At 38.6% G+C, this 22,758-nt stretch overlaps 2 protein-coding genes across 2 annotated transcripts; one reads left to right on the top strand and one right to left on the bottom strand.

Annotated features, from left to right (window-relative positions):
• Nucleotides 1-776: 776 nt before the first annotated feature.
• Nucleotides 777-10,819, bottom strand: LOC143285539 (mitochondrial import inner membrane translocase subunit Tim21-like). The gene is made up of 7 exons (XM_076592899.1): nucleotides 10,389-10,819; nucleotides 7,852-7,914; nucleotides 7,465-7,562; nucleotides 6,877-6,950; nucleotides 6,160-6,259; nucleotides 5,710-5,798; nucleotides 777-2,640 (listed from the first exon to the last, which is right to left on the bottom strand). Coding segments are annotated over exons 1-7 (786 nt in total). The 5' UTR covers nucleotides 10,750-10,819; the 3' UTR covers nucleotides 777-2,639.
• Nucleotides 10,820-11,024: 205 nt separating this feature from the next.
• On the top strand, nucleotides 11,025-22,748 carry LOC143285538 (proteasome subunit beta type-5-like). Its single transcript, XM_076592898.1, has 7 exons — nucleotides 11,025-11,194; nucleotides 12,858-13,002; nucleotides 14,453-14,564; nucleotides 16,100-16,199; nucleotides 17,862-17,891; nucleotides 18,692-18,896; nucleotides 22,459-22,748. Exons 1-7 carry the CDS (start codon nucleotides 11,051-11,053, stop codon nucleotides 22,545-22,547), a joined length of 825 nt encoding a protein of 274 aa, XP_076449013.1. The 5' UTR covers nucleotides 11,025-11,050; the 3' UTR covers nucleotides 22,548-22,748.
• Nucleotides 22,749-22,758: the final 10 nt, after the last annotated feature.

The raw sequence follows: 22,758 nt of genomic DNA, 5'->3' as shown, positions 1-22,758 counted from the left end.
CTTGGTTTGAAGTCCAAGGAATGAAATGGGACAGGTTCACGATGACAAAAGAAATGTTTGTCTACAATTTCTTTGCTTGGTTTGAAGTCCAAGGAATGAAATGGGACAGGTTCACGATGACAAAAGAAATGTTTGTCTACAATTTCTTTGCTTGGTTTGAAGTCCAAGGAATGAAATGGGACAGGTTCACGATGACAAAAGAAATGTTTGTCTACAATTTCTTTGCTTGGTTTGAAGTCCAAGGAATTAAATGGAACAGTGTCACGATGATAAAAGAAATTCCCCAACTCTGAACTCCTTTTTATTTTCTTTCTATGATTATAACAAATGATCTCTTTCATATACGAAGCAGTAAAAGTTGGGTAACAGACAAAGCAAACATTTTTTTTTTTTCATCATCCAGTCCTCGAAAGCGGAACAATGTTAACAGAAAAGGTATGAAGAAAGACCACAAATGAGTAAATGTTAACACACAAAATCCCAAAATCTGTTGTGACAAAAATTAGCAATACAATACAATAAAAAGACAAGGAAACAATATTATAGCAAGCATCATATTCATAACAAACATACACATTATTCTTTTTATTTAAAAAAATAGTGCATACATGTGGAGAGAAAATAGAGGGTACAATATAGAAAGGATGAGAGAAAGAGTGCACTAGAGAGGGAGAGAGAGAGATGTAGTGAAATATAGTATATAATATCATATGACATAACAAATATAATCTACAAAGCAGAATTTGCTAAATTTTCCACCAGATATTCAGGATACATTTTTCTTTTCTTTTCTTTTTTTATACCATAAATTAACTAAGTAAGACTTGTATGGACATTGGAACTAGTTAAGATGTTGTTCCAGAGGCAACTGCCGGAGTAAGTGAGGCTTGATTTGAATAAATCAGATATAGACAGTGGTACCATGATCTTGATGTTACGCATTGTACTTGTAACGAATTGCTGTTTTCGAGATGAAGAGCAAAACCAGACATTATCTTGAACATAAAAGCATCTTATTATGAATGAGTTTCCATTTCAGTGGCAGAATACCTAAGTCTTTGTAATGAGAGAGAGAGAGAGAGAGAGAGAGAGAGAGAGAAATTAATGAATATAAGTTTGTTTTTTTTTGTGGGCGAGACAATGAACATATGTGTCAATGTACATATCCAAACTCGTATATACTTTACCCATCTCCCCCGCCCCTCTCTCCAAAAAAATTAAAAAAAGAAAAGGAAAAAGGACAGCAGATACAAGAAAGCAAATAAAGGTAATGCACAAATGAGTGAGAATTTCATAGACAACCAATGAACCATAGAATACAAACAATAACAGCATCAAGAAGATGACTAAGATATCAAACATTATGGCATTAGGGTGGGATTTAATTTTTTTTTTTTTTTTTTTTTAAAGCTGAAGGGCAATATTGTTGTTTATTCATCCCAGGGAGTGAGTTTCACAGGGAGGTGCCTGAATAAACCAAACTCTTAGATTTAAACATATCGGTCTTTGGGATTGGAATATGGACTTTTGGGGTTTTCCATGGTGGATTGGTAGGAATTTATTTTCTTTTTGGGATGTTGGTGGTGCATTCCCAGTCACTGTCACATGCATCTTGATTCCTTTGTTATAATATAACCTACAGACCAGTGAGAGAATATTTGCTTGTTTATAGTCCAGTCCAGAAGGGAAGTCTTTTAAAAAAAAAAAAAAAAATTCTGTGGATGGTGTCCAGGAAATTTTTGGTTTTGGACAGCTGATAGGTTTTCTGGGCTGTCTTTTTGAAAGGGAATTTATGTGATGAATCCAAGAGAGAACATAATCACTCACCTGTTCAATAGGTTCACTTTTCAGTTGGATGGGTAGAAGTTTATCGAAGTGTTTTGTCTCTTTTGTCTGGTTGTGATAAACGAGAGAGAGAGAGAGTGGGGTGGGGGTGAGAGAGGCTTGTAATAAGAGATACATATAGTTCACCATGAATGATTGGGGCTGTAGCTAACAATCAGTTTTGCTCCCGGGGATTATGACCGAGGCTGGTGACATGGCCGTGGTCAGTTTGCCTGCGACATCTATAGTGTAAAGTTTCACAAGAGCAATAGTTGGTGGAATGGTTTGGATGAAACAATAAACCGAGATCCCGCATGCACTAAACGTGTTGGGTTATGCTGCTCGTCAGGGATCTGCCAAGCAGATATGATGTAGCATATATGTATTTTTCTGAATGCAGTGACACCTCCTTCAGAAAGTGAAACTGAAACTAGAGCAATAAGAAATGTGATGAAGTGGCATGGATTGCCTCTGTGGCTGATGATGTGCTCAATTTGTGGGTTATGTGATTTTGTCCTGACATGATGTGTACATGATTCATCTAAAGGCGAGTCTGTCTCCCTTGTATGCATTCGCCTTCACCTCAATTTGCAGTATGGATTTTCATTTAAACTCTTGGAGTGAAGGCGACAAGTTTTCTGCTGTTGTGATCAAGCCTTGTCATGGAAGTGGCTTAATGGAAGGCTTAAAAAGGCCCATCAGGGCAGTTCAGTTCATCTCCACTGTGTCCAGGGCTCGGCACAGGAAGGCAGGGACCAGTCATTTCCTTCCACTGCTTTTAACCTTCCCTGATTGAAGTCCGCTTCCCATTCATGCCTGTAATGAGGAAAATTGAAGTAAAAAAGCCTTTCTCCACACACAACACCATGCTAAAATCCGGCCTTGAACTCTGATCACTGGTAAACATTGGATCAGAACTCTTACTTCTTACGGATTCTGACACAGTGCCCACACAACCCTGTGACAAAGATTCCAGCTGCATCCCCTCAATGTACAAGCAATCTCACAACAAGCACACTCTCTTTCAAATGTACATGTATGATTCAGTACTGGTCTTCAAAAACAGATTCCTGGCAAAAATGTAGAATCATACATGCAATCAGATATAATACAGCTATCTAAAGGAACAAACCAACCAACATAAATATTCCACTTATTGTTTAATGCAAAACATGAATTTTTTTCATAATCACACTGTATATCATAAACAGATTCAAAAAGTTATTTTTCATTCACCCACTTAAAAAAACACACCCAAAGGACAATCACTCATCTAGAAATAACAAAACCAAAAACGAAACAAAACCAGCCTTCAGACTATAATTTCTCACAAGTTATAAGTCACATGGAAAAACAACCCTTAGCAATGATTTCCAGCAGCTAATTGTCTCCAGGCATAAATAAAAAAACCACCACCCTTGTTACTGTCCCCTGAAAAAACTTATGGCTGGGAAAGAACACTTAGGACCCCAGCACTCAATTCCTTGACCCAATCATTGCAAGTTGTGTGTTTTTTCTTCTGGTTTTCCCTCAAGGCCTGATTAAGTCCATTTGGTTACGTTTTTGGTCAGGCATCTGCTTAGCAGATGTAGTGTAGTGTGTGTGGATTTATCCAAACCCAGTGACACCTCCTTGAGAAACTGAACTGACTGCAAGCTAACCGGTCATTGAACTGGTTTTCTCAAGTCTACCGTGAGACATGGAATAAGTCTTTCTTGATGCATTGTGATTATGTGGTTGGTATACTTTGTCAAAGTGTCATCCCAATTTGCCTATTTCTTCTTTGCCTCTCACTGAATTGGTGATCGCCTATTTCCCTGTGTACTAAGTTTGTGTGTGTGTGTGAGCTTGTGAGTGTGTGCGTGTGTTTGTGTGTGGGGGCTTGTCTGTTTGTGTGAGTGAGAGAAAGAGAGAGAGAGAAACTGAATAGATGAAATGGGAATGTTGGGTATGCAAAATGGGACAAAGAATCGAGGGCACTTTCGAAGAGTAGGTGACATGGGAATAGGTGAAAGGAACCTGTACCAATGAGCCCAGTGTTAAATTCTCACACCATGTCAACTTGCAAACAGTCTTCACTCCATGTGAACATGTAAACTGCAATCAGTAACTGTGACTTGGAAAAGGGATCAAATCCATAAATCCATTTTATTACAGTTCAGAGACATTTACACCAAATAATTTATACATGCTAATATTCTACTTATGTGGCCCAATAAACTTCAGGCTGTTCATTTCACCTTTTCAATTTCTGCTCAGACTAGTCAATCAGCATTGTCTCCAGCAAGAATATAGAAAGAAAAAGAAAACTGATAGACTCTTGAAATGAACAAGCAAGAAAGCTGAGCTCTAGTTTCAGTTTCAGTTTCTCAAGGAGGTGTCACAGCATTCAGACAAATCCATATATGCTACACCACATCTGCTGGGCAGATGCCTGAGAGCAGCATAACCCAACGCACTTGTCAGGCCTTGAGTACTTGCTTATATATCTGTATATATCTGTGGATTTCTTTTTACATAATTTTGCCAGAGGACAACACTCGTTGAAAGTGAAACTGAGCTCTAGAAAGGTCCCACAGTATCAATGAAGTACTGGATTGTGGCTGTGTGCCCTTGAAGTGAAAACAAACCCACCAGGTTAAAGTGCAAATACTCATCAGAGTGATGACTTGATGGGTAAAGTCATGGAACAAACTCATAGAAATCACCATCACTCCAAATCAATGTGCAGGGATCATTATTTTATACTGTAAAAATTGGGCTATTGAGCACATTGTTATATAAGCTGCATCCCCCAAATAAAAAATAACTAAATAAAAAGGGAATTTATTCACACATGAGCCACTGTGGTTTATATCAATTATAAGTTGCAAATGTTAGACAAAAAGAAAATAAAAAAGAAGAAAAAAAGAGAGCAAAAAGTCTTTAAATTAGCCACAGAAATATTTTATTCTATTCTATTTTATTTCCTTTTTATTCTATTTTTTATAGGAAATTTTCTTCCTAAAATCATGTTTAACTAACATACTTACCATGACCCACTAGTGCAGACTCCGGCAGGGGTCTGACATTCCTGTCCTGTGCAAACTACTGCCGATAACCTCCCTAAGTAGGTTACCTCCTCTGTGTATCCCTGACTTTTTTAATACATATTTTTATGTCACTTGGCCTTAAATTTGTACAACTTATTGTAAAGCGCTATGAGCCCCATTTGAGATGGGGGTACTGCGCTATATAAGCCTGCATATTATCATTATTATTATTAAAGTGAGAAACTTGATCGCCTTCAGTTTGAAATCTATACAGTGAGTTTTTAATTCAGGAAGGGTCAAAACCAGTTCTGAAACCTTATGTGAATTTAAAAATAGACTGGAGACTGACGGCAACACTTGATTAGACCTGAATGTGTCACTGAGAAAACATGCAACATCAGAAAAATCCACAAACAAGCTGCCTCATTATTTTAGTTGCAAAGGTCATAGTTGAGGGGGAAAGTTGAGGTAATAGTCCAAATTTTACGGTACTTTACTTAGTTCTCTCTCTGCATGATACAACTCATACCTGTTCTCACACTTGTTATTTAACCTCAGGACAATTAAATATGGTTTTTATTATATTCAATTCGGTCTGCATAATACTTCTAAGTCACACTTGTTTCAGACACAGTTCTACTTATAAAGTTGATTAATAAAAAAAAAATGAAAAAGTTCATTCAACTCCTATAGGCGAAAGCATGTACACTTCTATAATAACAAAGCCATAAACACATCATCAATGCATTTTTTCCTGCCCTCCAGGAAAGATCAAGTCACATCCAGATAATACATGCATAGATTTATAGAATTTGCAGGATATAATAATCACATCAAGCAGTAACTTTCTCACTATCTTGCATCTTCCAGAACAAAGGTTTGGTGTGGGTAGCCCTGTGTTTCCACCACCAGGTAGCGATATTCAAACTTCCCGGAGTCATCCTGGAACAAAGGAGACAGCACTACATGTAAGGTTTTGTGAGACAGACATGCATACAGACAGAAATGATACAAGAGCAATTAAAAAACCCAGATAAATAAATGCAAACAATCCATACTAAAATCATGCGTGCATGAGTGTGTGTGTGTGTGTGTGGCGCGGGCACAAGCATTTATGTGTGTGTCTGTGTGTGCATGTGTGCACATATGTGTGTGCCAATCCATGAATATCATGGTGCATGTTATTATTTCAGTGCATCAGATATTTTGAAGCAAAACAGAAAAACTATAAAAAAAATATTTTTAAAAGAAAAGAAAGGATTTGATGCACATGAAAATGACTACTGATAGTGGATGTGCTAACCTTCTGTACTTCCACATGCACTGTGGCTTTTTTGTATGGCCCTTCAATGTAGAACCTCATCCGCATGTGAGGGACACCTCTCACTTCAAACTCTGTATGGCTGTAAGAAGACATTCACAACTATCATTTAGTTCAAGCAACTTTCTTTCATCAAATTTTCTTTCAAGCAACATCTCAAGACATACCACATTTTCTGTTGGTATGTACACTTCTGACCAAAAATACACACTTTCATCCTTATTTCTTTTGCACACATTCTCCTAATTTCTGCTAGATGTAGACTTGTGACCACAAGTGCACCTTACATTCTCCTACTAATTTATGCTGGAATGTACTCTTCTAATAAAGAATGACAACATCCATCTTGTTTTTTTTTTATATACATATTCATGTATAAAACTTATATAAAAAATTGACATACACTTCAATTGTGTTCTTTAGATTAAAAAACCACCATCAACACATTTCGTACATAAAAATCTAAACATTTTCAGAATAATCAGGAAAGTTGGCAGTTATACAACAACTCCACAAAGAAAAGGTAGAATAAATACCATTTCATGAAAATACAATTAATTTTACAATACTTTTCTGAGATGACACCATACATGCATGCTCATGTATTTGTGTATATATGTGTGTGTGTGAGTGTGCGTGTGTACGTGTGTGTGTATGTGCGTGCCTGCACGTGTGAAAATACAGTGTGTAAGAATGTACCTGACATGTCGACGGCGCCCCCTTCGAGTTGTCTCTCCATAACCTTTGATTGGTTCTCCCAGAGCGGCAGTCACCTAAAAAACAGCAGCACAGAATAACGCGGACAATGGATCATTGGAGAAGAGAGTGGAGACTCCAGCCCCAGACATGAACTGATCCCGTGTGACGATGAGACATCCACTCCTGAACACTGTTACTTAGCAGTCATATTCATCAATGAACTCCCAAATATCATCAGCCCAGTTGGGTGGTGAGATAGATAGCTAAGCAGGGAGGTAACGTAGTGGATAACAGCTCAATGAGAATGTGAGATCTCGTGTCTTGGGTTTCAATCATGCATGAGGTTGTAGATTTTTCCTTCACCCTTACTTGAAAGTATGAGTGCGCTGCATGTATAAGCGCCCATGTATGCTTGTGTGTGTGTGTGTGTGTGTACGTGTGCACATATGTTCCATGTGCACATGATACAGTGCAAGCACACATGCTTAAACCCAGACGACCTGAATACATGTAAAATACTGAGAGCTTAACAAATAAACAAATTTTACTGACAGCTTAACAAATAAATATTTACAGACTATGTCTCACCTCCAGACTGTTCTGACACTTTTTGAGGGCGTCGCCGTACACTCCACTGGGACTCTGGGATGAGAGCAGCTCTCTTCCAATCATGTAGAACATCAAGCCTGTAACAGAAACAGCAGCTTGCATTGCTATATTGCATATCATCTGACAATATCATTCCATAACAGGACCTCAAAATGAACACACACTCACACACACACCGCACACATGCATCCACACACACACACATACACCACTCAGTCAAAACTGTAAATCAATCAGAAATTCAATTTATTCACTCAATGATTTATTTTGTGTATACATCACACTAGGTCAGTATATGACTATAGTCCTTTTATCTGTCTGTCATAGCAGAACAAAAAGAAAAAGACAGAAGACAAATTTTCTTACCAGTCACAGCTATTCCAATGATGATGACCACTGTGTAGGATGCATCCTTCCCCACCTCCTTAACTGTCAACAGTAATACACAATGAAATCATTATTGGCATCTAATTGTTAGACTTTTTTCATATGATGAAAAAAAGAAACAAGAGAGGCAAGGCCTTCAAGACTCACTTGTGATACACTTAAAAAAAAAATCCAAGCTTTTTATGTATTGAGTATAATTTCAAAATGTAATGTTTAGGATAAGAAAGATCAGTTTAAAGCAAATTAACTCCCCTAGCATTAATTCAGAGTAATTTCCCTTTTTTACTATCTCACCACAACGTTTGCAAAATAAATACAACTTCCATGCTTAGCAAAGTAAGTTCCTGTTTGAACAGAAAATGATAATAATGACTGCTCTTGTTGTTGGATCAGAATATCAGATCAAAGTGCCAAGTTTAGAGAATACAAAAAATATAAATATAACAGTAAATGCAGTTTGCATATAATTAGGCTTCATTTTTGCTTTAACCCAGTGTTCGGTTGTCTCTGTGTGTGTGTGTGTGTGTCTGTGTGTCCGTGGTAAACTTTAACATTGACATTTACTCTGCAAATACTTTGTCAGTTGACACCAAATTTGGCATAAACATAGGGAAAATTCAGTTCTTTCCAGTCATCTTGTTTAAAACAATATTGCACCTCTGGGATGGGCACAAAAAAATTTAAAAATTTTGAAATTATACTCAATACATAAAAAGCTTGGATTTTTTTTTTTTTTTAAAGTGTATCACAAGTGAGTCTTGAAGGCCTTGCCTCTCTTGTTTATTTTTTTGTGCCCATCCCAGAGGTGCAATATTGTTTTAAACAAGATGACTGGAAAGAACTGAATTTTTCCTATTTTTATGACAAATTTGGTGTCAACTGACCAAGTATTTGCAGATAAAATGTCGATGTTAAAGTTTACCATGGACACACACACACACACACACAGACAACCGAACACTGGGTTAAAACATAGACTCACTTTGTTTACACAAGTGAGTCAAAAATGAGAATCATTTGAATGCCCTGAATTTAGTGACACAATATAGCCTTAAAATAACTATTCAGTTTCACACACACACACACACACACATCTACATACCGGTATACGTTGTTGTTTTTTTCAGACAGTTGGCTGAACCTTTAGATGAATGCCTATTCCACTGATTGTCAGGAGAAGTGTGTTATGATTGCCTTTTCTGCCTATCTAGACATTTCTCAAACAATCTGCAGTCATCAATTGATAATTATTCATAGGTCAATATACTGTAAATGCCACAACATATGTCTGATTTGGTCATTTTCCAGTAGGTAGTTTGGATCAGTGGTCAATTACTCCACTCCATGACATATGATTAGGTAAGATGGCATCTGTTAAAGTGAAGGATGGTCATTTAATCTCCACTCGCCCCTTTGACAGCTGTTCCTGGAGGTCAGGATTAAGTTTCCATGATGATCCATGACTGACGCCAAACTGCATAAAACTGGCTCTTTTTACAAGCTCTGTTTTGAGAATACTTGTGCTTTTAATGCAGTAACCTGCTCTGTGATTGGCTGAAGAGAAACATGCTCTGTTCCTGGCTTACAGAGCAGTTGGGGGAATAGTATTTTCCGATAAGAGGTTGATCTGACAGTCGGCGCAATAGCCACTGTGTACATATGGGACACTCTTTGAAACTGTCAGTCTTCCCTATGCCTCCATTACTCAGTCACCAACTGTCCCAGGGGTTAGGTGTAGCCACCTTTCTCTTTTGTGGTAAGCCTATGTATCTATATATGCATGTCTGGTGCATATTTGTTATGCATATGTGTGTGTGTGTGAATGTGTGTCTCCTTTTTTTTTTTTTTTTTTTTTACATTTATTTGCTTATTTATCATCATTGTCATTTGTTGTCTTTTTTATTTATTTTATTTTATTTATTTATCTATTTATTTATTTTATTTTCATTATTATTATTTATTTATTTATTTATTTATTTTTCAATTATATTATTATTATTTATTTATTATATTTCATTAAAAAAAAAAAATCTCAAGGCCTCACAAAGCGCATTGGGTTAGGCATCTGCTTGGCAGATGTGGTGTAGTGTATATGGATTTGTCCGAACGCAGTGATGCCTCCTTGAGCTACTGAAACTGAAACTATGTATCAGCAGGATTGAGTGTTGCTTGGACCCCTTAAAGAGGGCAAAGGGAGAAATTGGGAGCGGAAAGTGGTGAGGGAAGAGCAATCACTGTGCCTAGTAATGACCCCGACACCTTCCACTGCCCCATATTATTTTATCTATTGTCATTTTTAATAGCCACAGGCCTTTCATCATTACACCTTGCAGATCCTCCAACATTTGAAGCTGGCTATCAAGGTCTTATATATATATATATATATATATATATATATATATATACACACACACACACATTTATCTCTTAATATATCTACGTATGACACTAGACTCTGCAAAGTACTGATCCTGATCCTGATGAAGAAGCCAAATTTATGTTCTAGTTGGACTTGCCTTTTTGTCCGACTGTGAGATGAGCATACGGACTTTCTCTGGCTTCAACAAGACTTTTCTTGTCACTTTGTGACTGTTTCGACTGTTTATCTGTGCTGGCGTTTCTTTGACACACTACCAGTCCATAACTGTTCTTCAAACGCGGGTCTTCAGTAACAAGGGAACAGCCTGCAGGACTTGAGTTCACACATGCAGCATCAGGAAAACGAAAGTCCTTGGAACGAGCAGGAGCCAGAAGAGCATATGCACGACTGATGCCTTGAGAACGCGGCAGCTGAAAAGCGGTTCTAAAACAAGATCTGTCCATGCACACAAATATTCTGGGTAGGTTTGAAATCATCCTATGCATAAAAACAGCCATTTTTGTGGTCTCCTTTCGCTGCTTTGCAAAACCTCAAATTCCCATGACGAGTGAAACAGTAAGGGTAATCTCCCTTGAAGGTGAAAAAACTCGCATGTAAAAATTTCTTCTGCTTACATTTAAAAAAAAAAATCATATTCACCCACTAAGTCAACAGCATTTTGCTGTTGCTATTTTTTTTCTTGAATAAGTTGTAATACCCGGTACTTTCCTATTCTAAGGTTATAAATTCATGGAATTTGAGTTGTTTTTTACATGAATTGCATGTTTGTGCATTTGCTGCTGCATTGATATTGTAATCATGGCGCTCGCCGATGTATGCGGTTTCAAGCTCCAGGACGGAAAGTCCAAGCTGAGCCTTGGATTTGGTGATGGATTCAGTGATCCATCTGCATTTGATGCACTTGCAGCTTCGCAGAGTTTTGTTGTGCCACAGGGTATCGATGTGAGTATTCAAGTTAAATTTTCTGTGTAAACGATTTGCACTTTACAAAATGTGCTCTGTCACCCACACGGCCGCACATTTAGAGAGTGATTCAGAACAAGAACTGCCAGAGCAGCCAGTGTTCACTTTCAACATGGAACGTGGACAAGTCTAACAGAGAAAAAGTCTCTTTTCTCCTTGATATCACCGCACTTTATCACAACAAATATCCTGTCTCCCTGCCCGATGCCGTTTCAATTCCATGTATTTTATATTATTTTTAGATTTATAATTTTGTATGTGTTTCTGTTAGTGTTAAACTCAGTGGGAATAAGAGTAGCAAAAATACAGCAACAGCAAAATCAGTGAGTAACTTATGACGATTAGAATGGAATCTTATTTTTTGCTACAGTACATTCGAATAGTATTACAATTAATTAGGAGAGGGAACTGCCTAGCTTCCCCCTCCCAGCCAATCATACACTTAGAATCGTGTTAGACCTATTAAAACGGAGCGGCTGTCATAGAAATTCTTTTAGATTTGGAATTCTGTGAGAAAGGATTTCAACAATTGAGACATCAGCACATTGGTTTGATATTGTATCTCCAAGAGACCAGGACTAGTTCAGATCTAGACCAATAAATTTTGACAATTTCATAGTATGTCAAAGGCATGAAGGAAGAGGACTAGCAATCATACTAGACAATATTCTGATTAACAAAGTTTCTAGCATAAATCTAGAGAAATGATGCAGCAACTCATGTGAACTAGTTGGTGTATGTCTTGAAAAACCTGACAGAATTCACAAAAGCATCATGCTCATCAGTGCTCATGTACACCCAGGGAACTGAACAACAAAATCTGATTGGGGCTTTTTAGCGGAAATTGAAAATGAATTTGGAGACTCTTATCAGTGGAGACCTGAATGCAAGATGGAAGTTATAAGACCAGCGGAACACCAAACTACAACACAGTACAAGGACTTGGCCTTGAAGAAATGATAGGAGAAATTATTCATAACCCATTAGCCACCACTACAAGGCAAGGAGACAGTGACAGCGTGAGTGACATTGCTCTGGCATTTTCAAAATTTAAAATAGGAATTAGTGTAGAGACACATCCACATTAACTTGATTAAGGCAGTGACCACCTCCCAAAAGTTTTCAGTTTATAAAAGCCACCAAATAAGCCCTGTATGAAACCGGACAATCTATTTCAGTACAAAAACAAAGAGGCAACCATCATCAAAAAATTAAGCCGATAGACATGTGAAGATGGAATGAATTTCAACTATTGGATGGGTGGTTATTTTGAGACCTGGTTGTGTTTCTCTCTCTCTCTCTCTCTCTCTCTCTCTCTCTCTCTCTCTCTCTCTCTCTCTCTCTCTCTCTCTCTCTCTCTCTCTCTCTCTCTCTCTCTGTGTGAATTGATGTCAGTCTGTTAGTGTTATGTCACAAAGTGACTCCACTGAGAGTCATGAATGATGAAAATTTTGTTTTTATATATTACATGTATGCATCATTGCATGCACATAGTATACTAAAACTGTAAAACACTTTAAACAGTCCTGTCATTTGTTTTAATCTGTGATATCAGTGGATGCCATAATGTACACAAGGTTTATGTACTCAAGTCATAAATGACAAAGTATATTTAAAATGTGCTGGATAATCTTTTTTCCAGCTTGCTCAGAACTTGGCCCATTTCAACAATGAGAAAAGTAACGTGAAGATTCACTTTGACCATGGCACCACCACTCTGGCTTTCAAGTTCCAAGGGGGCGTCATTGTGGCTGTGGACTCCAGGGCCACTGCTGGGCCCTACATAGGTGAGCTGGACTTGGGGTTTGTGTGCACTGACACCCCTGGACTCACCTGGCTGCTGTCTGTTACTGTTCATCACTGACACAGTGTGTGTGTGTGTGTGTGTATGGCTGTGTGTGTCGTGGGGCTGTGTGTGTATGCATGGCTGTGCGTGCAGGGATTACAATTACAGTTAATCTCTTGATGTATTTCTCTGTGTTTAATTTATTTCCCTCATTTAGAAAAGATGAAATTCTCAAAAATGTTTTGTGTTGAGAAATTTGTGATTATTGTTTTTAAGGAATGGTATTATTGGATTTGATGTATTTAGACTTTACAGATGCTTTGAGGAATACAAATGGGAGAGATGGTGAGAAATGGGGCCAATGCATGGGATGCTTAAAAGAGAGGGGGAGGGGGCATGGCATAGGGCAATTGGGGATTGGGGAGAAGATGGGAGAGTTTGTAAGAGAGAAAGAACAAAGTTGTGTTTTATGTATTACATTATTTCTGACATTTTGTAATTTATTTGAGTGTGCTATACTTTAATTTTTAATTTTTTTTTATATACAATTTTATTTAAAACTGTTTTATGCTATCTTGTCAGCCACAAGCAAGTTTTCTTTGTATTTTTATGACATTGGCTGATTTAATTGATTGAGTGATTGAGTATAAAGTTCTGCTTTACAGGGTAGGAGTACAGGATCGGATGTTCATTAGATAAATATTTGAGTTGTTTGGGCCTACAGCTGTACTGCACTGAAGTAGGATAAAATAAAATGTGTCTTTATTACCAAATATACTGGGATCACAAGGGATATTGGATACCCGCATGGTGATTGGTCTCAATATGCATGCATAATCAGTCATTAAATATTTTAGAAAGAGGCTGTTGTTAACTACCAGTTGATGATGTTTTTAATCATTTGTTTAGAATTTTCTTTTCTCATTGACCCTGAGTTGACTGATGTGAGAGATGGCATTTGTGATCTGTTCAGCCGCACGCAACATGATTCCTTGATAGACTGAGTGGCTAAGTCAGTAATTGCATTTAAAAAATCTTTTTTTTTCTCCTGTGATAGTGACAACATATGGTTTATTACAGTATTTAGAATGTTTTGCAAATCATTACTGTTTACATTACACTACAGTTTTTGTTTTTTCAACGGGAACAGTAATCATGAGAAATGTAATGGTTTATAATGTAGATATTTTTATGTAAGGTTGATAGAATTATTCTTTGTCACAAGAGATTTTCTGTGTGTGATACACAATTTATAGTCTCTTCATTGCAAATAAATTACTAACAGTTAGTAAACACCAAGCCATGATTTGTTGATAGTTTATAAATTTACACATCCACACCAAACATTTGATATAAATAGATCCATTTTACAGCTGACAAGATTAAAAAACATATTTCATCAACATAGAATTGGCGTAAATGATGCATTGGTGCCTGGTTTATGTTTACAGCCTCTCAGACTGTGAAAAAAGTGATAGAGATCAACCCCTACCTGCTGGGTACCATGGCTGGAGGGGCCGCCGACTGTTCCTTTTGGGAGAGGGTCTTGGCACAGCAGTGCAGGTAACTGGTTCGCTTCTCTCCACAGGAACTGGGAAGAGACTGTACGGCATGAGTGTGACAGGGTTCATACACGGTTTAAAAGTTAAAGTTGTTTTTAAGGCCAGAGGTGGCACGAAAATTTGTTCTAAGAATGTCTTGCCTTTTTTTTCTTTCTTTTTTTTTTTTTTAATCCTTGCAGGTTTTAACCAAAATGACTCTTTTGTTATATATTTAAAAAAAAAAAAAAAAAAAAATCACTGGCCACTGTATTTCTGAAATCAAAACTATCTTTAGAACTACATCTTTTCTGCTAGTGAAAAAAGCATTGCTGCAAAATGTTCAACCTGAATTTGACTTTAAAGATAAAGTAATTATTCATGAAAACTTAATCCCATTAGAATCGTTGTCATTCTGTGACTGAAATGCTGGTACTCAAATATATGCATTTCATCTGGCTTCCTGATGATTTAAGTTGTTGGCCTTTGGTGTTTTAATTTTGTTTTTCAATTAAAAACCTTTATGAACCCTGTATGAGTGTTGGAGGATATGAGGAGAGAAAGATTGTGTCAGGTAGCATTCTGTCTCATGAAAGAATGTTTCTTTTCATTAAATGGTTAAAAACAACAACAACCTAAAACATGAAATATCCTTAATAGCTCTGAACTTGAATGTTCAACAGTCCTTTCCTTTATTCAGGAGCTGTATTTGAATGTGAAATAAACAAGAGTTATTGGAAGGATATTGGTGATAGGGGAAGGGGGTCATGTGTTGAGAAAAACTGTAATTGCATGACATGGGATGACTGATTTGGTTTGTCAGAGAGTGTTTATTTTAATTTTTACATTATAACAGATAATGAAATTCTTCACTTTTCAGTGCACAATGAACAGTTTTCAGTTTAAAGTGTTGAAGCATGCAGACTAATACTATGATTCGCTAAATCACATTTGCTTTGAAAAAACGAAAATGAGCATATGCCTGAACTTCACGTCAACCCTGACGCACTGGTCAGACCTTGACAGCCTACCTCAGGATGAAAATAGAATTCTAAAGAACCTATGTTGTGAAGGAAATAAAATATTGTATATTAGATACAACCTTTTCCCTTGTGGTGTTCTTGCTGCTGTTGTTGATGTTGAAAGAGAAATGATGAATCAGTCTGAAATGACAAGTATTTCACATTGCAAGTGGAGAAAGTGTCACGTCTCTCTATTAGTACACTGCAGGAAATAAACTGCTTTCAAACAGATTTTGATGCCTGTGTTGTAAATATTGTCATAATGTTCTTCAGTCTTATCTGTTTACAAAGAAAGGAGTGTTTATATACAAACCTTGGGTAAATTGTCCAGGAGTGTGTGTTTGGTAAATGTTGAACAATATTTTTTTTTTTCTCAGAATATGTGTGTTAGAGAAGCGGAATTGGTCAGGATGGCTAGTATTGATTAGAAATAAAAAGATAAAATAAAAACGACCACTTGTACACATGCAGATACAGAAGGGGAAAAGTTATTAATCTCAGTGAACATTACAGCAATATTGTGTTTTTTCTGTGACAGGGTTTACGAACTTCGGAACAAGACGAGGATCTCAGTGGCGGCTGCCTCCAAGCTTCTGGCTAACATTGTGTATGACTACAAAGGCATGGGCTTGTCCATGGTGAGTGGCTGTGAACTATAACAGCTGGTTGACTGCACTCAGTGCAGCTCAGTACCTGCAGTATGTTGAGCAGTGGCCTAGTGGTAATGCACCTGAACAGGAAGCATTTGAGTCTTGTATATGGACTGGGAATTGCCACCCTGGACCCTGGCCAATTTTCAGAGGAAACTCTGCTGGACAATTCCCCAGCCTCACACAGACACACACACAACCACACACATACACATACACACTCACTCACTCACACACACTCACTCACTCACATGCACAAAGAGTTTAACACACACAGAGTTGTATTTAAAGCAGTGCACATACATGCACACACACGAACTAACTCTTTCCTCCCATGTCCCGCATGACCCCCGTTCTCAATCTCTGTCTATCTGTCTCTCTTTCTCACATACACACAGAGAGTTGAATTGAACACACACACACACACACACACACACACACACACACACACACACACACACACACACACACACACACACATGAGACAAGATTTTGAAAATAATGTCCCCAAAGCTGACTTTTACAGGTTTGAAAGCAAAAACACTTCAGTTTAGGAAGAATTGGACTGATTTTTTGTCTTCTGTGGGTTGGAATACCTCAGCAGCATTGGTGGCTTGCAAGTGCAGATTTTATGGTTTGAAATTGAGAAAAACCTTCAGCTTAGGGCCCTTCACCCCCAGACCCCCACCAGGGGCGTTGCCCCATGGACCTCCACTGAGGGCCTTCTGTGGCCCCCAGCTTTCAGACTCAATCACAATTTCCCAGTCTCATGCCTGATTCAGGAGGAGGACAGTGACAGTTTCAGAAAAGTGACCTTGGACTGGGATGGGGTGTGGAAGAAAACATTGAAGTTTAGGTTGATCAGAGATCCAGCCTGGCAAAAGAGGTGTCCAAGGTCTTTGCATCTTTCAGTCTTCCATGGGCCAGGATTTTTATTTCATGTCTCTGCCCCTGTTGATGAGCAGTCTAGAAGCTCATCATGCAGACAAGAGGAGATCCCATGTGCAGAGTGCAGTTGCACAAACTTAACTTTTATGGGTAAATATATATTTGCTGACCATATCTTGTGCACTACCCCCTCCCCCACCTGAAAAAAACTCCCAAGATGTATTGATGTTGCTGCAAAATAAATTATGATTCAGATCATTATATTACAGATCTGTTGATAAAATAGATCATGATCTTTTCCTTCTTACTTTGAAGTATGTATAGGTATTTCTACTTCAGTTTGAAGATATTCCATATATATTTTTTACAACTTTCTCCTGTGGTTTGTCTGGCTTATCTTTGGCAGATTCACAAACTACTAAGGAACAGTGCAGTCTTTTAGATTCATTCATGGGTTGTTTTTTTCTGATTGGGGTTTTTGTTCTTCATGACAGGCTTATGACACTGACTGTCATGTGATTGGCTGGACTTTGAACAGCTTGGATTGGTTTGAAGTTCTGATCTTTATGCATGGTTAGTTGATTGACACAGGGGTTTTTTCTGTATCTTTTTACTGTCACAGTCAAAATGCAATGAATTTGACTGGAACAACAGCATTGAGAACTTCGCCAGCAAAAGTGGATGGGGTGAATAGCCAAACCATAGTATATTGTAGTTGAACATGATGAACATACTGACTTCAGTGTGGTGCTGTTCTTTCAGGGCACGATGATTGTTGGCTGGGACAAGCGGGTGAGTAGGGAGTGTGTTTGTGTGTGTGTAAAAAAAATCATTTAAGAAATTGTCTCTTGTTCAGGATGTCTGATAGGAAGAGTGAGCTCATTTATGTTGAGCTATCTCCTACTTGTTCTAATGAAAGCAGTGAAACTTTCTTACTGTGACATTGTTCAATGTCAAGTTGACATTGCCATGTTGTGATATTTGTTGAATATTTTTGTTTGTTTTGTTTTAACAGGTTCAGTGGTCACCAGTTTTATGCTTGATTTTTGAAAATATAATCATTGATCAGTAAAGTCAGTAACCAAGATAAGTATCTTAATTTCAGTTCAGTGGATTCAGCTGTATTTAAGTGTTAAGTGTGACACTTCATAAACAATGACACCAATGAAAACACTTCTCTTTTAAGATCTTTGCCACTCAAAATATCATTGAAACAAAACAGGTATTAAGTAGACAATTGACATTTGATCCCAGTCAGACACAACTATCATACATGTATACATTTGTGCACAACACTTGCTACCACCAGTTTCTAAAAAGGGGTTACAGTTTACATAAGTTTGAGCTTACCGAAGCAGAATTAGCATTTTTGTTTGTTTGTTGTTTTTTTTGTTCTTTTTCGGGTTTTTTTTTTTTTTAATTGAAAAATGCAACATAAAACAATGACATTGCAAGCGTACATAATCAGTGAACACTTGTCTGCATGTTTTCCTAAAGATGGACAATTAAAAGAAACCAAACGTAAATGTCTGAAGTGTTTGCACAGGTCTGTGGCATGTTGCTGACGACAGGTTGATGTTCATTCCCCACAGGGGCCTGGTCTGTACTACGTGGACAGTGATGGAGAGCGCCTGTCAGGCAGCGTCTTCTCTGTGGGGTCAGGGTCGGTGTATGCCTACGGTGTGCTGGACTCTGGCTACAAGTGGGACCTGTCCGTGGACGATGCCTACGACCTGGGGAAGAGGGCCATCTACCATGCCACGCATCGCGACGCCTACAGCGGGGGTGTCGTCAACTGTGAGTGGTCCACCTTTATTGGAGAAAAAAGTCACTGTCAAATTCGTTTATTACTTTGTACCACGAGCACTGATGTATTAAGTGGCTGCTTCTCTTGGATCTAGCATGGATATTTCCACACAGCAGTGGGAATGTTTAGTTTCAGTACTTTCACTTTCTCAATCAGTTTTTTTCTCACTCGGTACTTTTAGCTTGTTGGCTTTAGTGTCTGCTTTTTTGTCAGTAGTTTTCTGTGGGATATGGGGTGTTTTTGATGATGCTGAGTGCAGTTTCTTTTGTTTGCTTTTCTGGTATGAAGTATGGCGTTGACAGTTGACTGGGTTGGTCCACAGAAACTGCAGTGCAGATTGGGTACGTTACAAAGTGTTCACTCTCAAATCATGAAAATGCAGCTCTCAAGTCTAGTTAGTGGTTGACAGGTCTTAGTCTGGCCCAGCACCCCTGGTGATGAAAAGGTGTTCACAAAGTTTTCATATTTACAAAATGGACAGTTTAGGCAAGGAAAAGAGAACTGAATGCCCAATGGCTTTTTCTGAAAAGCATGGGCATGTTTTCAAAAACAATTTTAATTTTTTCACTTATTTCAGATGCAATTTCTTGTTCTGGAGTACAGGATTGTTGATCTAAACGTGACTGTTTCAGGAATTGTTTGGTTGGGGTTTTTTGTTATTGTTGTTGTCTTTTTCTCTATATGGAGGGGTGGTGGTTGTGTGGGTGGGGTGAGAGGGGGGAAATAATGGAATGAGTTGTGATTTTTATTTTATTTTATTTTATTTAAAGCATGAGATGAAAATTACTCCCCTTTGACATCTGAACCTTGGTGACATGGATCAGTGTAAAATGAACTTTCAGTGCAGTTTCTACTTTTTGTTCCTTTAAGTGGTGTCATTGATTTTGCTGACCAAAAGGAGTGCATTCCCCAGAGGAGGAAGTGTGATACAGAGTGGTGACTGACGTCCTGGGACAGCCCTTTGTTGATGGGCATATGCCCGCAGCAGTCAAGGGGATTATCTACTTGTTGTGGTTGTTATCAGGGTTTTCATTCTCTCTACTTTTCTTTGATTGTCATCCTGATGTTGTCAGGGTTTCATCCTCTCTACTTCTCTTTGATTGTCATCCTGATGTTGTCAGGGTTTCATCCTCTCTACTTCTCTTTGATTGTCCTGATGTTGTCAGGGTTTCATTCTACTTCTGTTTGATTGTCACTGTGATGTTGTCAGGGTTTCATTCCCTCTACTTCTCTTTGATTGTCCTGATGTTGTCAGGGTTTCATTCTACTTCTGTTTGATTGTCACTGTGATGTTGTCAGGGTTTCATTCCCTCTACTTCTCTTTGATTGTCCTGATGCTGTCAGGGTTTCATCCTCTCTACTTCTCTTTGATTGCCATCGTGATGATGTCAGGGTTTTCATGACATCCTCTCTACTTCTCTTTGATTGTCATCATGATGTCAGGGTTTCATTCTCTCTACTTTTCTTTGATTGTCATCCTGATGTTGTCAGGGTTTCATTCTACTTCTCTTTGATTGTCATCGTGATGTTGTCAGGGTTTCATTCTCTCTACTTCTCTTTGATTGTCATCCTGATGTTGTCAGGGTTTCATTCTACTTCTCTTTGATTGTCATCCTGATGTTGTCAGGGTTTCATTCTACTTCTCTTTGATTGTCATCGTGATGTTGTCAGGGTTTCATTCTCTCTACTTCTCTTTGATTGTCATCCTGATGTTGTCAGGGTTTCATCCTCTCTACTTCTCTTTGATTGTCATCCTGATGTTGTCAGGGTGATTGTCATCATGATGTTGTCAGGGTTTTATCCTCTCTACTTCTCTTTGATTGTCATCCTGATGCTGTCAGGGTTTCATTCTACTTCTCTTTGATTGTCATCCTGATGTTGTCAGGGTTTCATTCTACTTCTCTTTGATTGTCATCGTGATGTTGTCAGGGTTTCATTCTCTCTACTTCTCTTTGATTGTCATCCTGATGTTGTCAGGGTTTCATTCTACTTCTCTTTGATTGTCATCCTGATGTTGTCAGGGTTTCATTCTACTTCTCTTTGATTGTCATCATGATGTCAGGGTTTCATTCTCTCTACTTTTCTTTGATTGTCATCCTGATGTTGTCAGGGTTTCATCCTCTCTACTTCTCTTTGATTGTCATCCTGATGTTGTCAGGGTTTTCTTCTCTCTACTTCTCTTTGATTGTCATCCTGATGTTGTCAGGGTTTCCTTCTCTCTACTTCTCTTTGATTGTCATCGTGATGTTGTCAGGGTTTCATTCTCTCTACCTTCTGTTTGATTGTCATCCTGATGTTGTCAACATTTCTTCCTCTCTACCTTCATTTTGATTGTCATCCTGACTTTTCTGATCAACATAGCATCATAGTTCTCACTCATCAGTGTACTATAATTTTGTTAAATTATTTTATTTTTAAAATCTATATGTAGTGCCTGTCTTCAGTCAGAGACCAAACTTGGAGTGCTATTCAGACATAGTGTCATTTGTGCAACAGGCAGCATACCTGGCTGACAGACAGCTGCTTTTGGGCGCTTATCCTTTGTTTCCTGTGTCATTCAGTCCGCCTTCAGTCATGAGCATGCACACACATATATAGAGTGGATTTTCCCTCAGAATTTTGCCAGGGACAACCCTTTTGTTGCTGTGGGTTCTTAAATGTGTGCCAAAGGCATGATGCACCCAGGGCCTCATCTCTTCCGAATGACTAGCATCCAGACCACCACTCTAGGTCTACTGGAGGGGGAGACAATTCTGGTGAGTGACTTTGTGGAATATGATCATGCATCCTCCGATTGTCTTGCTTCCTAGGTGGACATATGACTGGGCCACCACTCAACATGTGTTTTTTTCGCAGTGTACCACTGGGCCACCACTCAGCATGTTTCTTTTGCAGTGTACCACTGGGCCACCACTCAACATGTTTGTTTCTTTTGCAGTGTACCACTGGGCCACCACTCAGCATGTTTCTTTTGCAGTGTACCACTCACATGTGTGTTTCTTTTGCAGTGTACCACTGGGCCACCACTCAGCATGTTTCTTTTGCAGTGTACCACTGGGCCACCACTCAACATGTGTGTGTTTCCTTTGCAGTGTACCACTGGGCCACCACTCAACATGTGTGTTTCCTTTGCAGTGTACCACTGGCCACCACTCAGCATGTTTCTTTTGCAGTGTACCACTGGCCACCACTCAACATGTGTGTGTTTCCTTTGCAGTGTACCACTGGGCCACCACTCAACATGTGTGTTTCCTTTGCAGTGTACCACTGGGCCACCACTCAACATGTGTGTTTCCTTTGCAGTGTACCACTGGCCCACCACTCAACATGTGTGTTTCCTTTGCAGTGTACCCCTGGCCACCACTCAGCATGTTTCCTTTGCAGTGTACCACTGGCCACCACTCAACATGTGTGTTTCCTTTGCAGTGTACCACTGGCCACCACTCAGCATGTTTCTTTTGCAGTGTACCACATACGGCCACTCAACATGTGTGTGTTTCCTTTGCAGTGTACCACATACGGCCACTCAACATGTGTGTGTTTCCTTTGCAGTGTACCACATGCGGGAGACAGGCTGGATCAAGGTGTCACAGACTGATGTCAAAGAACTACACTACAAGTACAAGGAGGAGAAGAAATAGCGTGATTGTTTCACATGTGTCATGTTAGTCCTGTTGACTGTTTTACTGCATCATGGTCATTCTGCATTGTGTTTAATTATGTGTGAAGGCTGAAGGAGTAGTGTCAAAGAAAAAGAAACAAAAATCTGACTGGTTTTGTTTTCTTCTGTGGAAATGTGTGTTGTTTTTTTGTGAAACAAATAAAGTCAAAGTGGAATTTGATGTAATTGGT

The sequence above is a fragment of the Babylonia areolata genome, chromosome 9, assembly GCF_041734735.1.
Source record: "Babylonia areolata isolate BAREFJ2019XMU chromosome 9, ASM4173473v1, whole genome shotgun sequence".
NCBI lineage: Eukaryota > Metazoa > Mollusca > Gastropoda > Neogastropoda > Buccinidae > Babylonia > Babylonia areolata.
Note: the sequence above shows the minus strand (reverse complement) of the source record. Positions and strands in the feature narration are given on the sequence as shown.